The sequence below is a fragment of the Triticum dicoccoides genome, chromosome 1B, assembly GCF_002162155.2.
Source record: "Triticum dicoccoides isolate Atlit2015 ecotype Zavitan chromosome 1B, WEW_v2.0, whole genome shotgun sequence".
Lineage (NCBI taxonomy): Eukaryota > Viridiplantae > Streptophyta > Magnoliopsida > Poales > Poaceae > Triticum > Triticum dicoccoides.
In genome coordinates this window covers 693,809,367-693,825,724 of record NC_041381.1, presented here as the reverse complement: position 1 = coordinate 693,825,724, position 16,358 = coordinate 693,809,367, and the positions used below count along the sequence as shown (strand labels likewise).

Sequence of the window (16,358 nt, the reverse complement as noted above, 5' to 3'; positions counted from 1 at the left end):
AACCAAATTCAAGGAAGGTTTAGAACCTTCCTAAAACCAGTGGCCACGAGCATCTACAGCCGGCCTCCTCAAACATCCGCAGACGCGCTCGGTAGTGGCCAGATATGAGAGAGATGGATTTTTTTAACTTAATTAGGCTTCTCACATCATCTGTATACGTATGGGCTATCCGGAAATCCCATATTGATACCAAATCCGAGGAGAATATGAGGGCCCACTAAGCGCCATGTCAGTCCGCTACGTAGGACATAACCCATCCTAGACTACCTTTTCTCTTTCTTTGTTCTTACTTTTTTTTCTCTCCTCTTCATCTCCATCAATCACATGAGTGACCGGACATATATAAGAAAAAAAAAAAGAGGTGTATAGGTATAGCTACATGGACAGACAAATAGGGGCTTAAAACAGACAAGTCCAAACTGGCACTTCCGTGAATATTTAGAGGCCCGGATTTGCTAAGTCCAGATGTAGATGTCTTGTGCGGGGAATAGATTCGCCGTGGGTTGCTAAATGAAACCTCGTTTTTTGGTTGAAGCAAAAAAAAAAAATCTCCAGCAGGGCCGTACTTACCAACCAACAGAATGGGCTGTGGGGTTGGGAGTACTGGCAGTTCGGTCCGGAACCCTCAAAAAAGCAGAGGAGGAACCCTTGTCTCAAAAAAAAAAGCAGAGGAGGAATCCAACTTATCTCAAAACAAAAAAAAAGGAACCGAACCCTAGATCGGCAAGAAACGCAGGCAGCAGACAAGGCGATGGCGGCGGCGATTCGACACGCGGCCAGAAGGCTCAGCGGCGGCAAGGCGGTTTACAAGCCCGCCGTCTCGCCGCTGGTCGAGGATGAGTGTCGCCGGCTGATGCCAAGGCTCATCTACGGTGGCAGTCAGCCTATCCCTTTTCGTTTCCGGCCTTTGTCTGCCTCCGCCGGCGGCGCTGATGTTGGCAACAGCACCCTGCATGTATGGTCGATACAACCCAATCTTTTCTCCCCGTCGAGTTCTAATTAACTAGATTAGTGGTTGACTTGTTGTTCTAGTAACTGTGCAAATTACCCACTCCATCCTGGATCTAACAACCCTTGCTTACTGCCTTGCTAATTGGTCAAATCTCCCCCGTCGAGTTCTAATTAATTAACTAGACTGGTGGTTGATTTATTGTTCTAGTGACTCTGCAAATTACCCACTCCATGCTGGATGTAACAACCCTTGCTTACTGCCTTGCTAATTGGTCAAATCTCCCAGTGATTGGCCCCAAACATAACAGATTAACCAAAAAAATTGGCAGACACAATGATTTTTTTTTCATATTATCTTTATTTAGTATTGTAGTTGTTGACAAATTTTCCTGCAAATCTGGTCAAACTGTGCGCTGTTTGCTTCAGACAAAATGGCATGCCTTCTTTCTGAAGTCGGAGGGAGTAGTATAGCTCAATCGATGTCTATAACCTTCATCTTCCGTTGACAGCAACCAAATGCAAAACCTGCGCTAGACCTCGACGCCAAGAGAGCATGGGGCCGTCGTCAGATAATTGAAGTCGAGACCAAGAAGCGCGACCTCTTCTACCAGCTCGCTGAGCTTGATAGCAGATTCCCCTCGCGTAACAAGTACTTCCGAGAGAACAGGGAGCTTATCCACCATCTCTTCGGACACATTGAGCCCAATCCCAGTGATGCCCTCTGGTATGATCCACAAAATTACATATGCAGATTTATCTGCTCTCCCTAATTTATCTAAATTGATGTATAATATTTTTGGTAATCTCCTCTTTAGGCGCTTCTGTCGTGCAAGAGAAAGATTCAATAATTGCCTGGTATATGGACTGCCTACAATGCTTGCCACTTGGATGTATCTGGATTGGGATGGATGGAAAGAGATGTTTGCTGATATCCTTGGAGTTAGTAGCTAGTTATCTTATCTAGCACAATGTTTGAAGCCTATATAGTGTGTGTTATCAGAGTAAAATTCTTATCGGTACACTTTTTATTGGCTGAATGTGAAGGAACTGCACTTCTTGTAGCCTGACTTGTTTCAACAGGGTGCATTTCTCTTAAAGAAAATTCAGTTTCTAGACCTTTGGCCAATAAAAGGTGTTCTCTTAAAGAAATTCACCCCAATGTAGAGTGTAAAACTACTACTCCCGCTGATCGTTTAGATCACTAAAGAAGTGACATGTTATCTGGGTATTGTAATCCGAATCTGTTCTCATTATATGGTGCTATCCTTTATGTGCAGTGAAGTTCATTGTATTATTGTAGTTCATATTGAAATACACAGAACATATTTGTGAACAGAGGGAGTGCCAGATGTGATAAAACAAACAAGGAAAGTGGATTCTTTTTTTTTCTCTGAAATTATGCTGATTTGTGAGGGTCTTCCCCCTTTACCCGATCAGTTATATTTTGCTTCTGAAACAAAATTACAGCATCTATCAGCCAAGCAACACCTCAAATTAGAAATCATAACAGTCTGACCAAATATATTAGACAACAACGCAAAAACTAAACTCATGTCCTTCTGAAATTTTTATTCACCACCAGCTTACAGTGTTTATTCACCAATGCCATTAGATTCACATTCAAAAGCTACACTCTGGGCACCTGCACACCAAAGAAGAAGAATTGCCATCGACAAGCCCGATTCAGAGAGGCCATCCAACATGAACTATTAACACATCGAATTAGGGATGTGGTTGTCGTGGGTGGCATAGCATGGTGAGAGGTTTCCTCCGAATCATCATAGGTGGTAGGTCTCTCTCCACCTTGAGGATGTGGCTGCCGCCTATGTGGGTCTCCGTGTCGCGGGGATTGCCACAGGCCTCGGTGTCCATGATTTGGTCGCGACCAGACTGGCACAGCTTTGCGTCGCAAGACGTCAATCAAGACATCGTCGTCCGGATGTGGTCTACGGTCTCCAGGACATGGCTTGCCACCTCCACATACTACAGACAAACCACCAAGAAACGAGCTCGTCGCATACGTGGGCGATGGAGCTTCAATCAGAGTTTGGGAGGATTTTAAGCTGTGCACGAACTTATTGATCATGACTCGGAGCACTTGAACATGGAGGTGATTGAGGCGAATTTTGTTGCACCTGATGTGGAGGCTATATGCAGATCAGATGCCAGTCGAGAATTTTGCCGAGGACAGTTGGGCTTCGAATCTCAAGAAATTTTGGAAAATGCACCGTACGATCTGCTTACAGAGCATTGGTGCCAAGAAGTGTGGATAATGGTAGGGCCTCGAGCTTCAGGGGAGAGGGTGAACAAGTGCTGGAGAGAAGGCTCTGCAAGCTAGCGGTGCCACCGAAAGTATGTAACTTCTCGTTGAGGGTGATCCACAAATTTGTTTCATGTCGGGCGATCCTACGAGATAGACACATCGAGCGGCCTGCGTTCTACGAACCATGAGGAGTAGAGGAAGCTATGGCACATATATGCCTTCTTCGAGTGCACCTGGGCAAAGTTGTTTTGGGAGTAGCTAAAGACTGAACAACGACTAAAGTTCCAGCCCTACATTCGAGTTCCTGGCCTATTAGATGTGGGTGTGCTCAAAATCAACGGTGGATAGGAGCTTACGGAGCAGGCTGGACAAGGAGGGCTCCCTGTCCATGACCATGCAGGGAGATTGATTCTAGCACAGGCAAGATGGTATGAGCATGCTGCTGAGCTGATCCTCTGGCAATGGAAGCCTAATCTCAGGAGATTTTTACGGTACCACACCGCACCCGGAACCTCCTACGTACCACACCGCACCTAAGCTCAAACAACACCGAAGACCATGAACGAGAAAGTAAACCAGAGCTCGACCAGGAACTTCAACAAGCACACCACCAGGACACGCCCCTGTCCAAGGTTTGGCACACGACGAACGTGCCTGACCTGAGCATTTTCTCCAACGTCTGATTTGCATGCTCTACTCGTTCTCATCACCCCAAGGTGTCTCACTCGTGTCAGGAGGACGGCCTGATGGAACTGGCGCTGATGAGATCCTTTGAATGGTGACACATGAGTGAAGTTCCACCCCCCTCTCATTGCCATGAAACAATCGGCCAGACGGCGTGTTCCCATAGATTAGCAAGTTGCTCGACTCTCTTTGTAGTTTTACAAGCTCGGTTGAGTAAGATTTCTTTGGCGGGGGCCGAGGGACATGCATGGGGTTAAGTTGCTCGTGTATCGAGCTTGTATTCGAGCCCTCGAGGCCCCTGACTTGTAATATAAAGCTTGTATTATTTTAAATTTGTGTCTAGTGTTGTGTTGTGATATCTTCCCGTGAGTCTCTGATCTTAATCGTACAAATTTGCGTGTATAATTAGTGTATGATTTAATCAGGGGCATCAAACGAAGGTATGATGCAGGGGGCATAATCTATATGTCGACTCTTGAACGATTTTTTGACACGGTCCAGCAAATACATCAGCGTCGGACTGCCAAAAGAAACCTTGTGCGAATAACACTAGCTCCGTGGTTCTGCATCAGTTATGCTGAGATGCAATGGCATAAATGAATTAATATGGTATTTGGTCCATGTCTGCAACAAATTGCTACTCTATGTGATGGCTAAACTTTTATGTTTAGTAATAAATTGAAATCAACTACCGATGGTTCCTTTATGACCGTAGCATGTCCTTAACCATATGATCCTCTAAAAATACTACGGCAAACACTTTTGAATCTCTTTGTGGCACATTGTAAGCAAGATAGATAGCAATCTCCTCCCACTTTTATTAGCAACATAGCTTATACATATCATTTCTTGAAACTAGCAACACAAATTACATATAAGAAAACACAACCACCGTTGAAGCACATTTTGTAGGACATAGCTTATAGCTTGGAGGAGAATTAAACCACATATCAAGGCTTGGTGGAGGATTCAGTTCCATTGGCCATCACGCGGCCGAACCCACAACACCAGGGGTCCCTAGGGCAACAGGGTGGATCATGTCCCATAAGCCTGCCGGCTGCCTGCACTATCGGCATGGCCATCATCATGACTAAGCAGACTTGTGCGATGAGAAAAACAATGAAGACTTGGAGGATGCTGTTATTTGCCATTGTCTAAGCTCACAAAGAGCGGTACAGAACACTATGCAATTCTCCTTTCACTGGTATCTCCGTGTTTGGTCCAAGAAAATGCTCGATATATATAGATACAATGGCATGAAGCTTATGCTTCTCCTAATAAATTCCACTGAAACAGAATATCTGAATATTGAGGATATCACTTAATAGTAAAGAGAATAGGAAATATAATATATTTCTTTATAATAATAATAATGCCTCCTAAAAATATATGAAATTTATTGGGAGGATGAACCTAGACACATTCGCTGCATCTCGTGACCACCGAATTCGATATAAAAACAAATCCACAAGATATGATAATTAATGGGGAGAATTAACCAAGCAAAATCCTCTTGTATTTAGGGTATGTTGGATAGAAAATAATAAATGTACAAGATAATTCACCATTAGTCACTATATCTTGTAGATATAGGACACAATATCTAAGGGATGCCAACTTTTGGATCTTGTCAAGACAGAGAGATATGCATTGAGACAGGTAATATATAAAAATCTCCTCCCACTTTTATTAGAAAAATAGCTTGTACATAATATTTCTTGAAAATAGTAACACAATAGCTTGTACATAATATTTCTTGAAAATAGTAACACAATTACATATATGAAAAACAACACAACTTATAGCTCGGAGGAGAATGAAACCACCTATCAAGGCTTGGTGGAGGATGCAGTTCCATTGGCCATCACACCGCCAAACCCACAACAGTAGATGTCCCTAGGGCAGCAAACTGGATTGTATCCCATAAGCCTGCCGGCTGCCTGCGCTATCGGTGTTGCCATCATCATGAGTAAGCAGACTTGCGCAATGATAAAAACAATGAAGACTTGGAGGATGCTAGTATTTGCCATTGCCTAAGTTCACAGAGAGCGGTAGAGAACACTATGTAATACTCCTTTCGCTGGTATGTCTATGGTTTATCCTAGAAAATACTCGATTTATATAGATACAATGGCATCAAGCTTGTGCTTATCCTAAAATATTCCATTAAAACAGAATATCTAGATATTTAGGATATCATTGGTAGTAAAGAGAATAGAGAAGATAATATATTTCTTGAATAGTAGTAATAATAATCAATGCCTACTAAAAATATATGAAATTTAATGAGAGGATGAATCTAGACACGTTCACTACTTCTAGTGCCCATCGAATTGGATATAAAAACGAATCTACATTATTTGATAATTACTGGAAGAATTAACCATGCAAATCCTCTTGTATTAATTCAGGGATTACTTATGAATAAAAAGTGTAGAAGATAAATTCATCATTAGCGATCGTATCTTGTAGATATATGACACGATATCTAAGGATGCCAACTTTTGTAAAAAAAAATGAACACAGTACAATCGCATATGCCCACATACACGTATATACACTCATCCCTATGAACGCGCGCGTGCACACATACTATCACTATGAGCACCTCCGAGATACTAAGGCGGCATGGCATCTTGAGATTGGTGAAGTCATTATAGGCGTCTCGTAAATCATAATCAACAGGAACATCTCCTCCCACAGAATGTACATCGCGAGAAAGCATGAAATAAATCCAAAAAATATGATCAGCAGTGCCAAATTTAGGACTTGAACTTTGGTGGGCTAGTTCCACTACATGAAACCTAACCATCTAAGCCTCACTCAGTTCACTTCAACTTTTGGACCTTGGCAGTATAGAGAGATTTGCATTGAGGTCTACAATTAATACATAAAAATAAGTAAAGATACATATATTGCATTCAGGTGCGGTACACAATATAGGGGGTCTGATCCTCTTATGCATCACCACACAATTCCTCACACTATTTCCCGGTTCAAAGTACACTATTATGCATTGTATACTCTGATAAAAGTTAGCCGAGTTGGTGCTATCTTGTAACTTAATTTGGAATTTGAAGCTAGCGTCGACATGTCCCATGCATAATACAAGTTGACGATTTGTTTTGTCAGATGTGAGTGTTTTGTTTAATAATCAAATCAAAATATTATCCAACTTGGTTGCATATATAAAATCACACTATGCACGTCTATTACAAACTGTGAACTTTATATTCGCATTAGCAATTCGAGATTGCAATTTTTGTTTTCATAAATGTAGTAATATATGACAATATTCTTAACATTCGTGGTAACGAGAAAAGATGTTGCACACATAGTCACAACATTGGTCTGTCTAAGACTAGTTTTTTTTTAACTAATACTCCCTCCATCCGGAAATACTTGTCATCAAAATGGATAAAAGAGGATGTATCTAGATGTATTTTAGTTCTAGATACATCTCTTTTTATCCATTTTGATGACAAGTATTTTCGGACGGAGGGAGTATATCCTTACTGCCTTGATACACATACTCAAATTCATTTATTTATTTATTCGTAGAGTGGAACATATATACTCAAATTCAATCTATGATTGATAGAAAGATGAATATGGACACAAATCTACCATATGGGAGACATCATACATCTAGTCCCTCTCTTTCGGCCCATAAAGCACATTTTGTGAGAGATGACTTTGTGTGTGCTAGAGTTTCTCATGTTTCCTATGTGATCACACGCTTGGAAAGGCTAGAGCCAAAATCTTACATAGAATATTTCATGATTTCTTTTTCACGTTGACACTGAAGCCAAGTGGACTGATCAAAATGTTGGATTTCTACTTTTTTAAAGAATTAAGATTTTGTTGACACACACGCGACTCTTCTCCAAAAAGTCATGTTAGTTCTCTAATCTGATATTTTTACAAAGCTCAAGCACCCTACCCTGGTCGACTACCTACGTAGATACATGTGAAATCTTTCTCAATTGCACATATATATACTAGTTCTCGGATTTGATTATGTACCCATGTTTACATGGCACCTTTTGCTTTTTCGCAGACAACAACACTTGGAAGCTCAAGCCTGGTTTGGAGTTGGACGATGATCACCGTCGTTTTGCTGGTTTTCTGGTTGAATGACCTCATCAAGGCACGAGCAGATCTTCATGTACTTAAACCGGCAAAAACATCAGCTCCTCACCGGGAAGCTCATCATCATATCAATCCTCCCCAACAATATACAACGCCTTTGATCATGGCATGCATAATAAAGACCGACCTGGGAACATGTCAACAATCATATCTATACCTACTAATAAAAGAAATAGATTTTCTTAGTCCGTCATGCTATTTTGTAGAAAAACCCCTGATATTTCTGACATTATATCCGCAGTACATATCAAATGTTTTTTAAAATACTCATATCTTTTAAACCGTAACTCCAAATTTAACATATCATATATGAAATTTGATTAAAAAATATGTAGAATCTAAATGTGATGTTATTTTACCTGTTAACAATTTTAAAAACACTATCTAGGCTGCAATGTTAATCAACAATGCATTATCTGTCTTTTTTCATACCGGTACTGATTCAGACTGGGGATGAACACCTCAGCAAAATCAGGATTGGACATCAAATTAAAGATAAATTTGTTAGAGACACCAATAAATAAGGACATGCATTACAAGAAATAAAAGGACCAAACAAAGATGGGATGTCCGCTATAAAAAAATAAAAGAGAAATTGCAGAGGAGATCCGATAAAGATGAGATGTTGCGCTATTCTCCTATATATAAGAAGAAGGAAAAGAGGACATGCATGAAAAAAGTAAAAAGGAGGCATGCATGACAAAAAATAAAATAAAAGACAAGTTTAATAAGAAATAAATATGGTGAAACAGGGACCAATACCTACAACATGTATGGCAAAAAATAGTGATAAAATAGGGGCGCAAGTACCTGCGTTAACATGAGACCATAAAAAATGTTCTTTTCCAGACAAAAAAAATCTTTTTTATGATTAAAAAATCTTGTATCTTTTTAACAACCTTTTTAACTCTTCATGTATTTAAGAAATAGCTACAAATTCTCAGATTATAGAACATTTTTTATAAATTAAGAGTGTGTGGTATTTTCTCTCCCGTTGCAACGGACGGGCCTTTTTGTTAGTTAGTATTATTATTTGCTCGGCCTTGCGGGGAGGGAAGTTAGACAATGACAAAACAACATGGTAGCAGTAACGTTGGCGCACACCTAGTTGATGTATTCGGTACTACAGTTTCTGTAACGAACGAACTAGAATTCCTTAAACATTAGACAGACATGAAGGCGGGACGACAAAAGGACCTCCTCGTGTTGAGGTTCACAAGGAAGGACCTTGTGCCCTTGTGTGTGTGTGTGTGTGTGTGTGTGTGTGTGTGTGTGTGTGTGTGTGTCCGGGAAGAAGGTGCGAGAGAGTTTAAGATACATAAAGAGGAGGCCAGGGAATGCGAACCTGCTACGGCAATTAATCAAGTCAGGGTATACTCCTTATCTTCTCTCTCTCTCATCTCTGTTTGATCACTCTTTTGAGATATATAATTCACCGCCAATGCTCAAGTTCTAATTTCTTTCTAATCACCATGCTATATAAACTTAAGAGAACTTGTCCTGGAACATAAGTTACTTTCCAGAACCCTTTACTTGTTTATACTTCTGTTTTTTCATACTTACAAAGGGAGGTCAATTTCACTGCCACCTCAAGACTCAGAGCTGAACGATGATATATCTCTTGAGAAGGTTGCAGGGTTCTTTTCCTTTGTGGTGGGTAGCAGCACCCGGATGTCCAAGCCTAGTTTGGACGGCAAATCCTCCTGTACTCGTCTAGGAAGTGTATGGTTAGGTTGTTCAATCTGCAAAAACCTCGGCTCCTTGACAGGAAGCTCATCATCGTATTCATCCTTGCCAACAATGTGCAGTCTGACGTCTCCGATCTTGGCATGGACAGTAGAGTTCAACCTGGGAGTGGGAACATGTCGACAATCAAACTGTTATTACTGTTAATTTCCTCGAATGAACCATCATTGATGAAAGACGGGACTTACTGGTGTGAGGTGTAGCGAGGCGAGGTGACAAGCAGCCCCTCGTAACCTCGTCGTTGAACGTTGAGGTTCTTGCACCCGAGCTCTGCTTCACGAGGTGCGCCATTTTCAGGTTCAGACACCTACAACGCCGAATAGGACCTCCCGACAGGGCCCTACACGGCGTGGAGGTGGAGCACTAAAGAGCAGCCATGCACCACCTCATGACGACCGACGAGATCGTGTTCTTAAAATAGGCGTCACGGGCCTATTGATAGGACGTCCATATAGGCTGTTCATATTATGTCAGAAATGATATCTATCGCCTTAGTGAGCACTAAGCAAGAACTCGCCAACTCACGCTCCGATGTGAACTGTTCACGTCCAGAAACAGGAACGCTTTTGCGAACCTTCCGTTCGGTTTTGGGAAGGTTCCGGAAGGTTCTTCTCTTTTCCCTTATTCTATTTTCTCATGAAAAAAATTCAGTTTTCTTTCTATTTTTTTTTTGTTTCCGTTTTCTTTCTTACTAATTAGTGATAATTTCTAAAAAAATCAAATTCGATTATCTTTTGAAAATCTGTGAATATTTTTAAAAACCATGAACATCTTAATGAATTCGCGGGCATTTGTTCGAATCAGTGGACCGTTTTTCAATTCGTGGACAGTTTTTGAATTCACGAACATTTTCTTTGAATCACAACCATTTTTTATATTCATGAAAAATTAATGAATTAGTGAAAAAATTGTCAAATCATGAATATATTTTCTACTTCATGGACATTCCGTATTCATGAACAGTTTTAGGAATCAAAAACATTTTTGTAGATTTATGAACAAATTTAAATTACAGGGATAATTTTATTCCCGGAAACAGTTTTTTTAATTTTCACGAACTTTATCAATAACTAGAAGTATAAACACATTTTATTTTATTTTTTAGACCGGTCATGGAAGAAAAAACGAAAATTAATTTGTGAAAAGAAAGAAATAAAAAGACATCCATGTCACATGCCCTGCACGTGGCTCGTCGGGACTGGGAGGGTGTCGCCCTCCTCACTGGGCAGGCTCATGAAGGGGTCACTATAGGCGAGCGAGCTCACGTAGTCGCTTATAATGGTACATAGTAGTGGTTCACGCGAGACGACAAGAGCACTCGGTAATTTTTGTATGGCGCCTTCAGCGCCCATCATAGTGCTTTTTGCTACTTGGCGCACAAACCCCAATCCGTCCTGGGCTCGACCCATTTTCCCTTGTTTTTCCTTCTTCTAAGGTTCAAGTAGCGAGATGTCCACGAAGGGGTCGCTGTACGCGAGCGAGCTCACATAGTCGCTTATAACGATAGATAGTAGTGGTTCACGCGAGACGGCAGGAGCACTCGACAATTCCTATACGGCGTCTTCAGCTTCCCGTCATAGTGCTTTTTACTACTTGCGCACACACCCCTGTCGTCCTAGGCTCGACACATTTTCCCTTTTTCCCTTCTTTCTAAGGTTCAAAAAAGTGCGAGATGTACATGTCACATGCCCCACACGTGGCTCGGGACTGGGAGGGTGTCGCTCTCCTCACCGGGCAGGCCCACGAAGGGGTCATCGTAGGTGAGCAAGCTCACACAGTTGCTTATAACGATACATAGAAGTGGTTCACGCGAGACGGCAGGAGCACTCAACAATTCCAATATGGTGCCTTCAGCATCCACTATAGTGCTTTGTGATAGTTGGCGCACACACCCCCACCGCCCCTGGGTTCAGTTCATTTCCCCCTTTTCCTTTCTTTCTAAGGTTCAAAAAAGTGTGAGATGGAGAGGATTCAAACTCAGCACTCCTTGCTCCGACACGGTGGTGTTAACCATTGCACCAACATGGTTGTTGTTCCCATGTACCTCTTTCTTTCATCTTGAGGTAAATGTAAAGTAAAAAAACCATCACGCCCCATGGTTTTTCTTTCTCGTGTTTTGCTATTTTTGGCCTTTTTCTATGTTTTCTCGTTTTCCTTTCTTTTTTGCTTTATTTCACTTAATTCGCAAACTTTCTTCAAATTCATAAACCTTTTCATTTTTATGATTGTTTCTGAAAATCGGTGAACCCTTTTCAATTTCATGTTTTTTTTCAAATTGATGAACCTTTTCAATTCATGAACTTTTTTTCTCAAAATTGATGAATTATTTTCAAATACATGAACCTTTTTTTAAAATCCGGTGGACTTTTTTAAAACTAGTGAATTGTTTTCTGAAATTGATGATTTTCTAAAATCCACTGATTGTTTTAATTTCGCTATCTTTTATAAAAATTGATGAACTTTTTTAAAATTCATGGGGTTTTTTCAAAGTTTATGATTATTTGTAAAATCAATGAACTTTTTTACAAAATCAATGACTTTTTTTAGCAAAATCTTGAACTTTTTAAAATTTAGTGCCTTTTCAAAATCATGAGTTTTTTTGCATTTTTTAAAAATCCATGGAATTATTTGAATTCAAATCTTTTCCGCATTTGGCTATTTGTTTGGTTTTTCTGATACATATTTTTTTAGTTCAAAACGGTTGACCAGACCCAAAGCCACCGAGCATTTTTGTTTTCGACCAGACCCAAACCGAACGAGCTTCCCGCTGTTGAGCGCTCGTGTCACACGCGATGGCCCGGTCCATATGTGCAGTCGTGTGGGCGCGGGAACCTCTCTAACCTGCGTTACAGGGCCGACCCTGCATGTGCGGCATTAAGCACTCGTTTTCTTTCAGTTTTTCGCATTTTGCTTTTGTTTTCTAATTTCTTTTTTTGCTTTTAGTTATATTTGGAAATATTCTAAATATATATGATAGAAATATCACTTTATGTCAAAAATTAAAAATGTTAGTCATGCATTTGAAACATGTTAAACATATATACAAAAACATTCTAATGTATACGGAAAATGTACAACGTGCATGAAAAAAAGTGGATATTAAAATATATGTTTGCAAAAATATTAATCATGTATTGATTTTTGTTAAAATATATACATAACATGTTTATGATGTATAACCAAATGTACAAGGTCTGTGGAAACAAGTAGGCGTAAAAAACAAATATATTAAAAATGTTAATCATGCATTTGAAAATTGTTAAACGTAGATAATTTGATGATTTGGCCGAGGGTCCCACTTGTCATCCTTCCATCTCCTTTTCCTCTCTTTCTCTCCCAAATCCTAATACCGCTGCTCCCATCTCTAGCGGTGCTTCAACCTCCAGGACGAAGCGGTGGGGAGGAAGGGGAGAGTAAGCATTGGGTTCGCCAATCACCCCTACCTCCCAGTGTTCGCCTGCCCTTTCGTCGGTGTTTGGCTTCTCATGGACAAAGAAGGGGGAGAGAGGGAAATAAGACGGCAAGATGGCTAGTGAGACCTCCAACCAAATAAACTATCCACGTGTACATGCCATGTCATCATGATAAGTGGGTCGTCCCATTGGTCAGATTCGATGTTAGAACACGTTTAGCTACAGAGTAGTGCTATATATTACAACCTTGTCTCAATTTTGATTGTTTTATTGTGATTGTTAGTAAGTCTAGTGGTATATGAGATCTAGCCCCAATTGTGATGATTTTTTGTACTCAAACCATCCCATATCCTTCCCCCTTTCTATGAATGGATTCGAGGAGAGCCGAGGCCACTCAGCAGCCCCCCATGTGTGCACTTGGAGATTAAGATTTAGGGTTCAGGAAGACAAGGCGACGGTGGCGGCTCCCTGAATATGTTATAAGGTTCTCCCCCTAACCCATGTCCCGGTTGTGCATGTAACATTGTCGGAGGGTGTGTGGAAGTCTATCAGTGGTGGATGTTGCATGATTCAGTCGATGTTTGTCTTTGGTGAATCAGCTTGGATCAGGTTTTTATTCATTTGCATTCTTGTGTCTACAGGTTGAACGCTTTTGATCTACGCTTCTATTCATCGGCGGCAGTTTTCCTTTCTGGCGCTGGACCATTGAGGCCTTAGCTCGTCAATTTCCTGACTCTCTACTTCAACATGGTTTACCTGGCTTCGACGAGGGAGGAGCGATGACAGCGACGCGCCTTCGGCTCGCTCCAGTGCTTGTAGTCATGGCTAGGTGCTCTACGGACATGGATGTGATTTCTTTTACTTTGGGTGTTCTTTGTACTGCCATGATGTTTCACGAATTGATTAGAGGTTTTCCCCACACACAAAAAGAACAAATTTCATAGGATTTGGAGGAGTAGATTCCTTATGAAGTATTTCTAGGTTGGTTGTTTGATTTGTAGGATTATATCCTATAGGGATTTTTCTTAAGAAATTATATGTACTACAGTTCATACACTCCAACCTCTTTTACTAATTTTTTTCTTTGGCATCAAACGCTCCCTTTTGTATCTTATAGGATTGTCCACTTCAATCATGTATTTTTCTTGTTCTTGCATTTGGAAATTCCTACGAATCGAAGAGGCCCTTGTGGGCAACTCCAAAGACGACCCTCAAATGCCTCGCAAACACCAGGACCGAACTGTCTGGACGCAGTTTGCCGTCCAACCCATCTTGCGTATGTCCGTGGACTCGTGTGACTGTCTAGAATCCCACAAATAGGACAAGAAGTTGCGGGAACTTTGCGGGTGTCCGGACATCCGCCTGGCCAATCAGAAGTCCTCATGTACCCTCATCCGTGTAGGATGGCAGAAGGCTGGTGCTATTTGAAGGAAGGGAAACAACCGACCAACATGACATATTTGACAGAAATCATGTACTCCTAGCCCATTGCTTGGCGGGAGGTCATAGGAAACAAACACTAATTTGGCATAAATCAAACTAAATTGGGTTTATGTGGCTTTTATGGGGTATGCTATTCTTCCCCATATGTTCGGTCACGTGCATGTGATTGGTGAAGATGAAGAGAGAGAAAGAAAAGAATGAATAAAGAAAGAGAAAATATGGTCCGGGGTGGGGACTCGTCCTATGTGGCGGACTGACCGAGCGCGCCCGGGCGCGTCCGCGAGGCCTCATATCCTCCCCATATTTGAGATGGATATGAGAGTTCATGGACAGCCCGAGCGTATATGGATGATATGAGGGATCCGGTTGGGTCAACCTTTTGCTACTTTTTGTTTCTCTCTCATATCTGCTCAGTTGTCCCCGCACCTACCCGATCAATTTGAGGAGTCCGACTATGTTCTCAGGAGGACATCCTGGTGGAACTGCCGCACCGAGATCCTTCAAATGGTGGCACATGAGCAAGAAGGTCTTCCTCCTCTGTACCACGAAACAACTGAGTGTTCAAATACATGAGCAGGCATGATGCCTTGGCCACCGTGCCTCACCTAAATTGGGTCAGTACACATGCATGGTTGGGGTGTCAAGGCGTTGGGAGGAATGCTAAAAAAGAGATGAAGCAAAAATGGGCTAGAAAAAAGAAACACCATTGAAAATGTAAAATTTGAAAATTACCAACAGAACAAAGGCACCTTAAGAAAAAGTGAAACTGTGAGTTCATGTGATGGGTCAACTGCTATGATAAGTAGTAAACTGAAATCAACTACGGATGGTACCTTTATTATCGTAACATGTGTTTAACCATGAAAATATAGGATGATATGATCCTCTAAAAACACTAAATTAAACATAATTTCAAATCTCTTTGCGGCACATTGCAAATAGCATAGATAACAATCTCCTCCACTTTTATTAGCAAAATAGCTTACACATAATATTTCTTGAAACTAATAACAAAAATTATATATAAGAAACAACACGACCACGTTGAAGCATATTTTATAGGCCCTAGCTTATAGCTCGGAGGAGAATGAAAAAACATATCAAGGATTGGTGGAGGACGCAGTTCCATTGGACATCATGCCACCGAACGCACAACAAAAGATTTCCTTAGGGCAGCAAACTGGATTGAGTCGCTTAAGCCTGCCAGCTGCCCACGCTACCGGTGCTTCAATCATCATGAGTAAGCAAACTTGCGCAATGAGAAAAACAATGAAGACTTGGAGGATGCTATTATTTGCCATCGCCTAAGTTCACATAGAGCAGTAGAAAACACTATGCAATACTCTTTTCACTTGTCTGTTTGTGTTTGATCCTAGCAAATAGTCAATTTATATGGATACATGGCATGAAGCCCGTGCTTATCCTAATAAATTCCATTAAAACAAAATAGCTGAGTATTGAGGATAGCACTTGTGGTAAAAAGAATAGGAAAGATAATATATTATTTAAATAATAAATGCCTCTTAAAAATATATGAAATTTTATCAGGAGGATGAACCTAGACGCGTTCACTGCATCTAGTGACATAAAAACAAGTCTACAAATATGATAATTAATGGGAAGAATCAACAAGGCAAATCCTCTCCTTTTCTTGGCAGGAAATCCTCTCCTATTTAGGGATTAACCATTGGTCACCGTATCCTGTA

General features: G+C 40.9%; 1 protein-coding gene across 1 annotated transcript; it reads left to right on the top strand.

The window, feature by feature from the left end:
* The first annotated feature begins 659 nt into the window (after nucleotides 1-659).
* On the top strand, nucleotides 660-2,284 carry LOC119349770. The gene is made up of 3 exons (XM_037617852.1): nucleotides 660-955; nucleotides 1,461-1,675; nucleotides 1,767-2,284. The coding sequence occupies exons 1-3, from the start codon at nucleotides 752-754 to the stop codon at nucleotides 1,900-1,902; spliced, it is 555 nt and encodes a 184-aa protein (XP_037473749.1). The 5' UTR covers nucleotides 660-751; the 3' UTR covers nucleotides 1,903-2,284.
* Nucleotides 2,285-16,358: the final 14,074 nt, after the last annotated feature.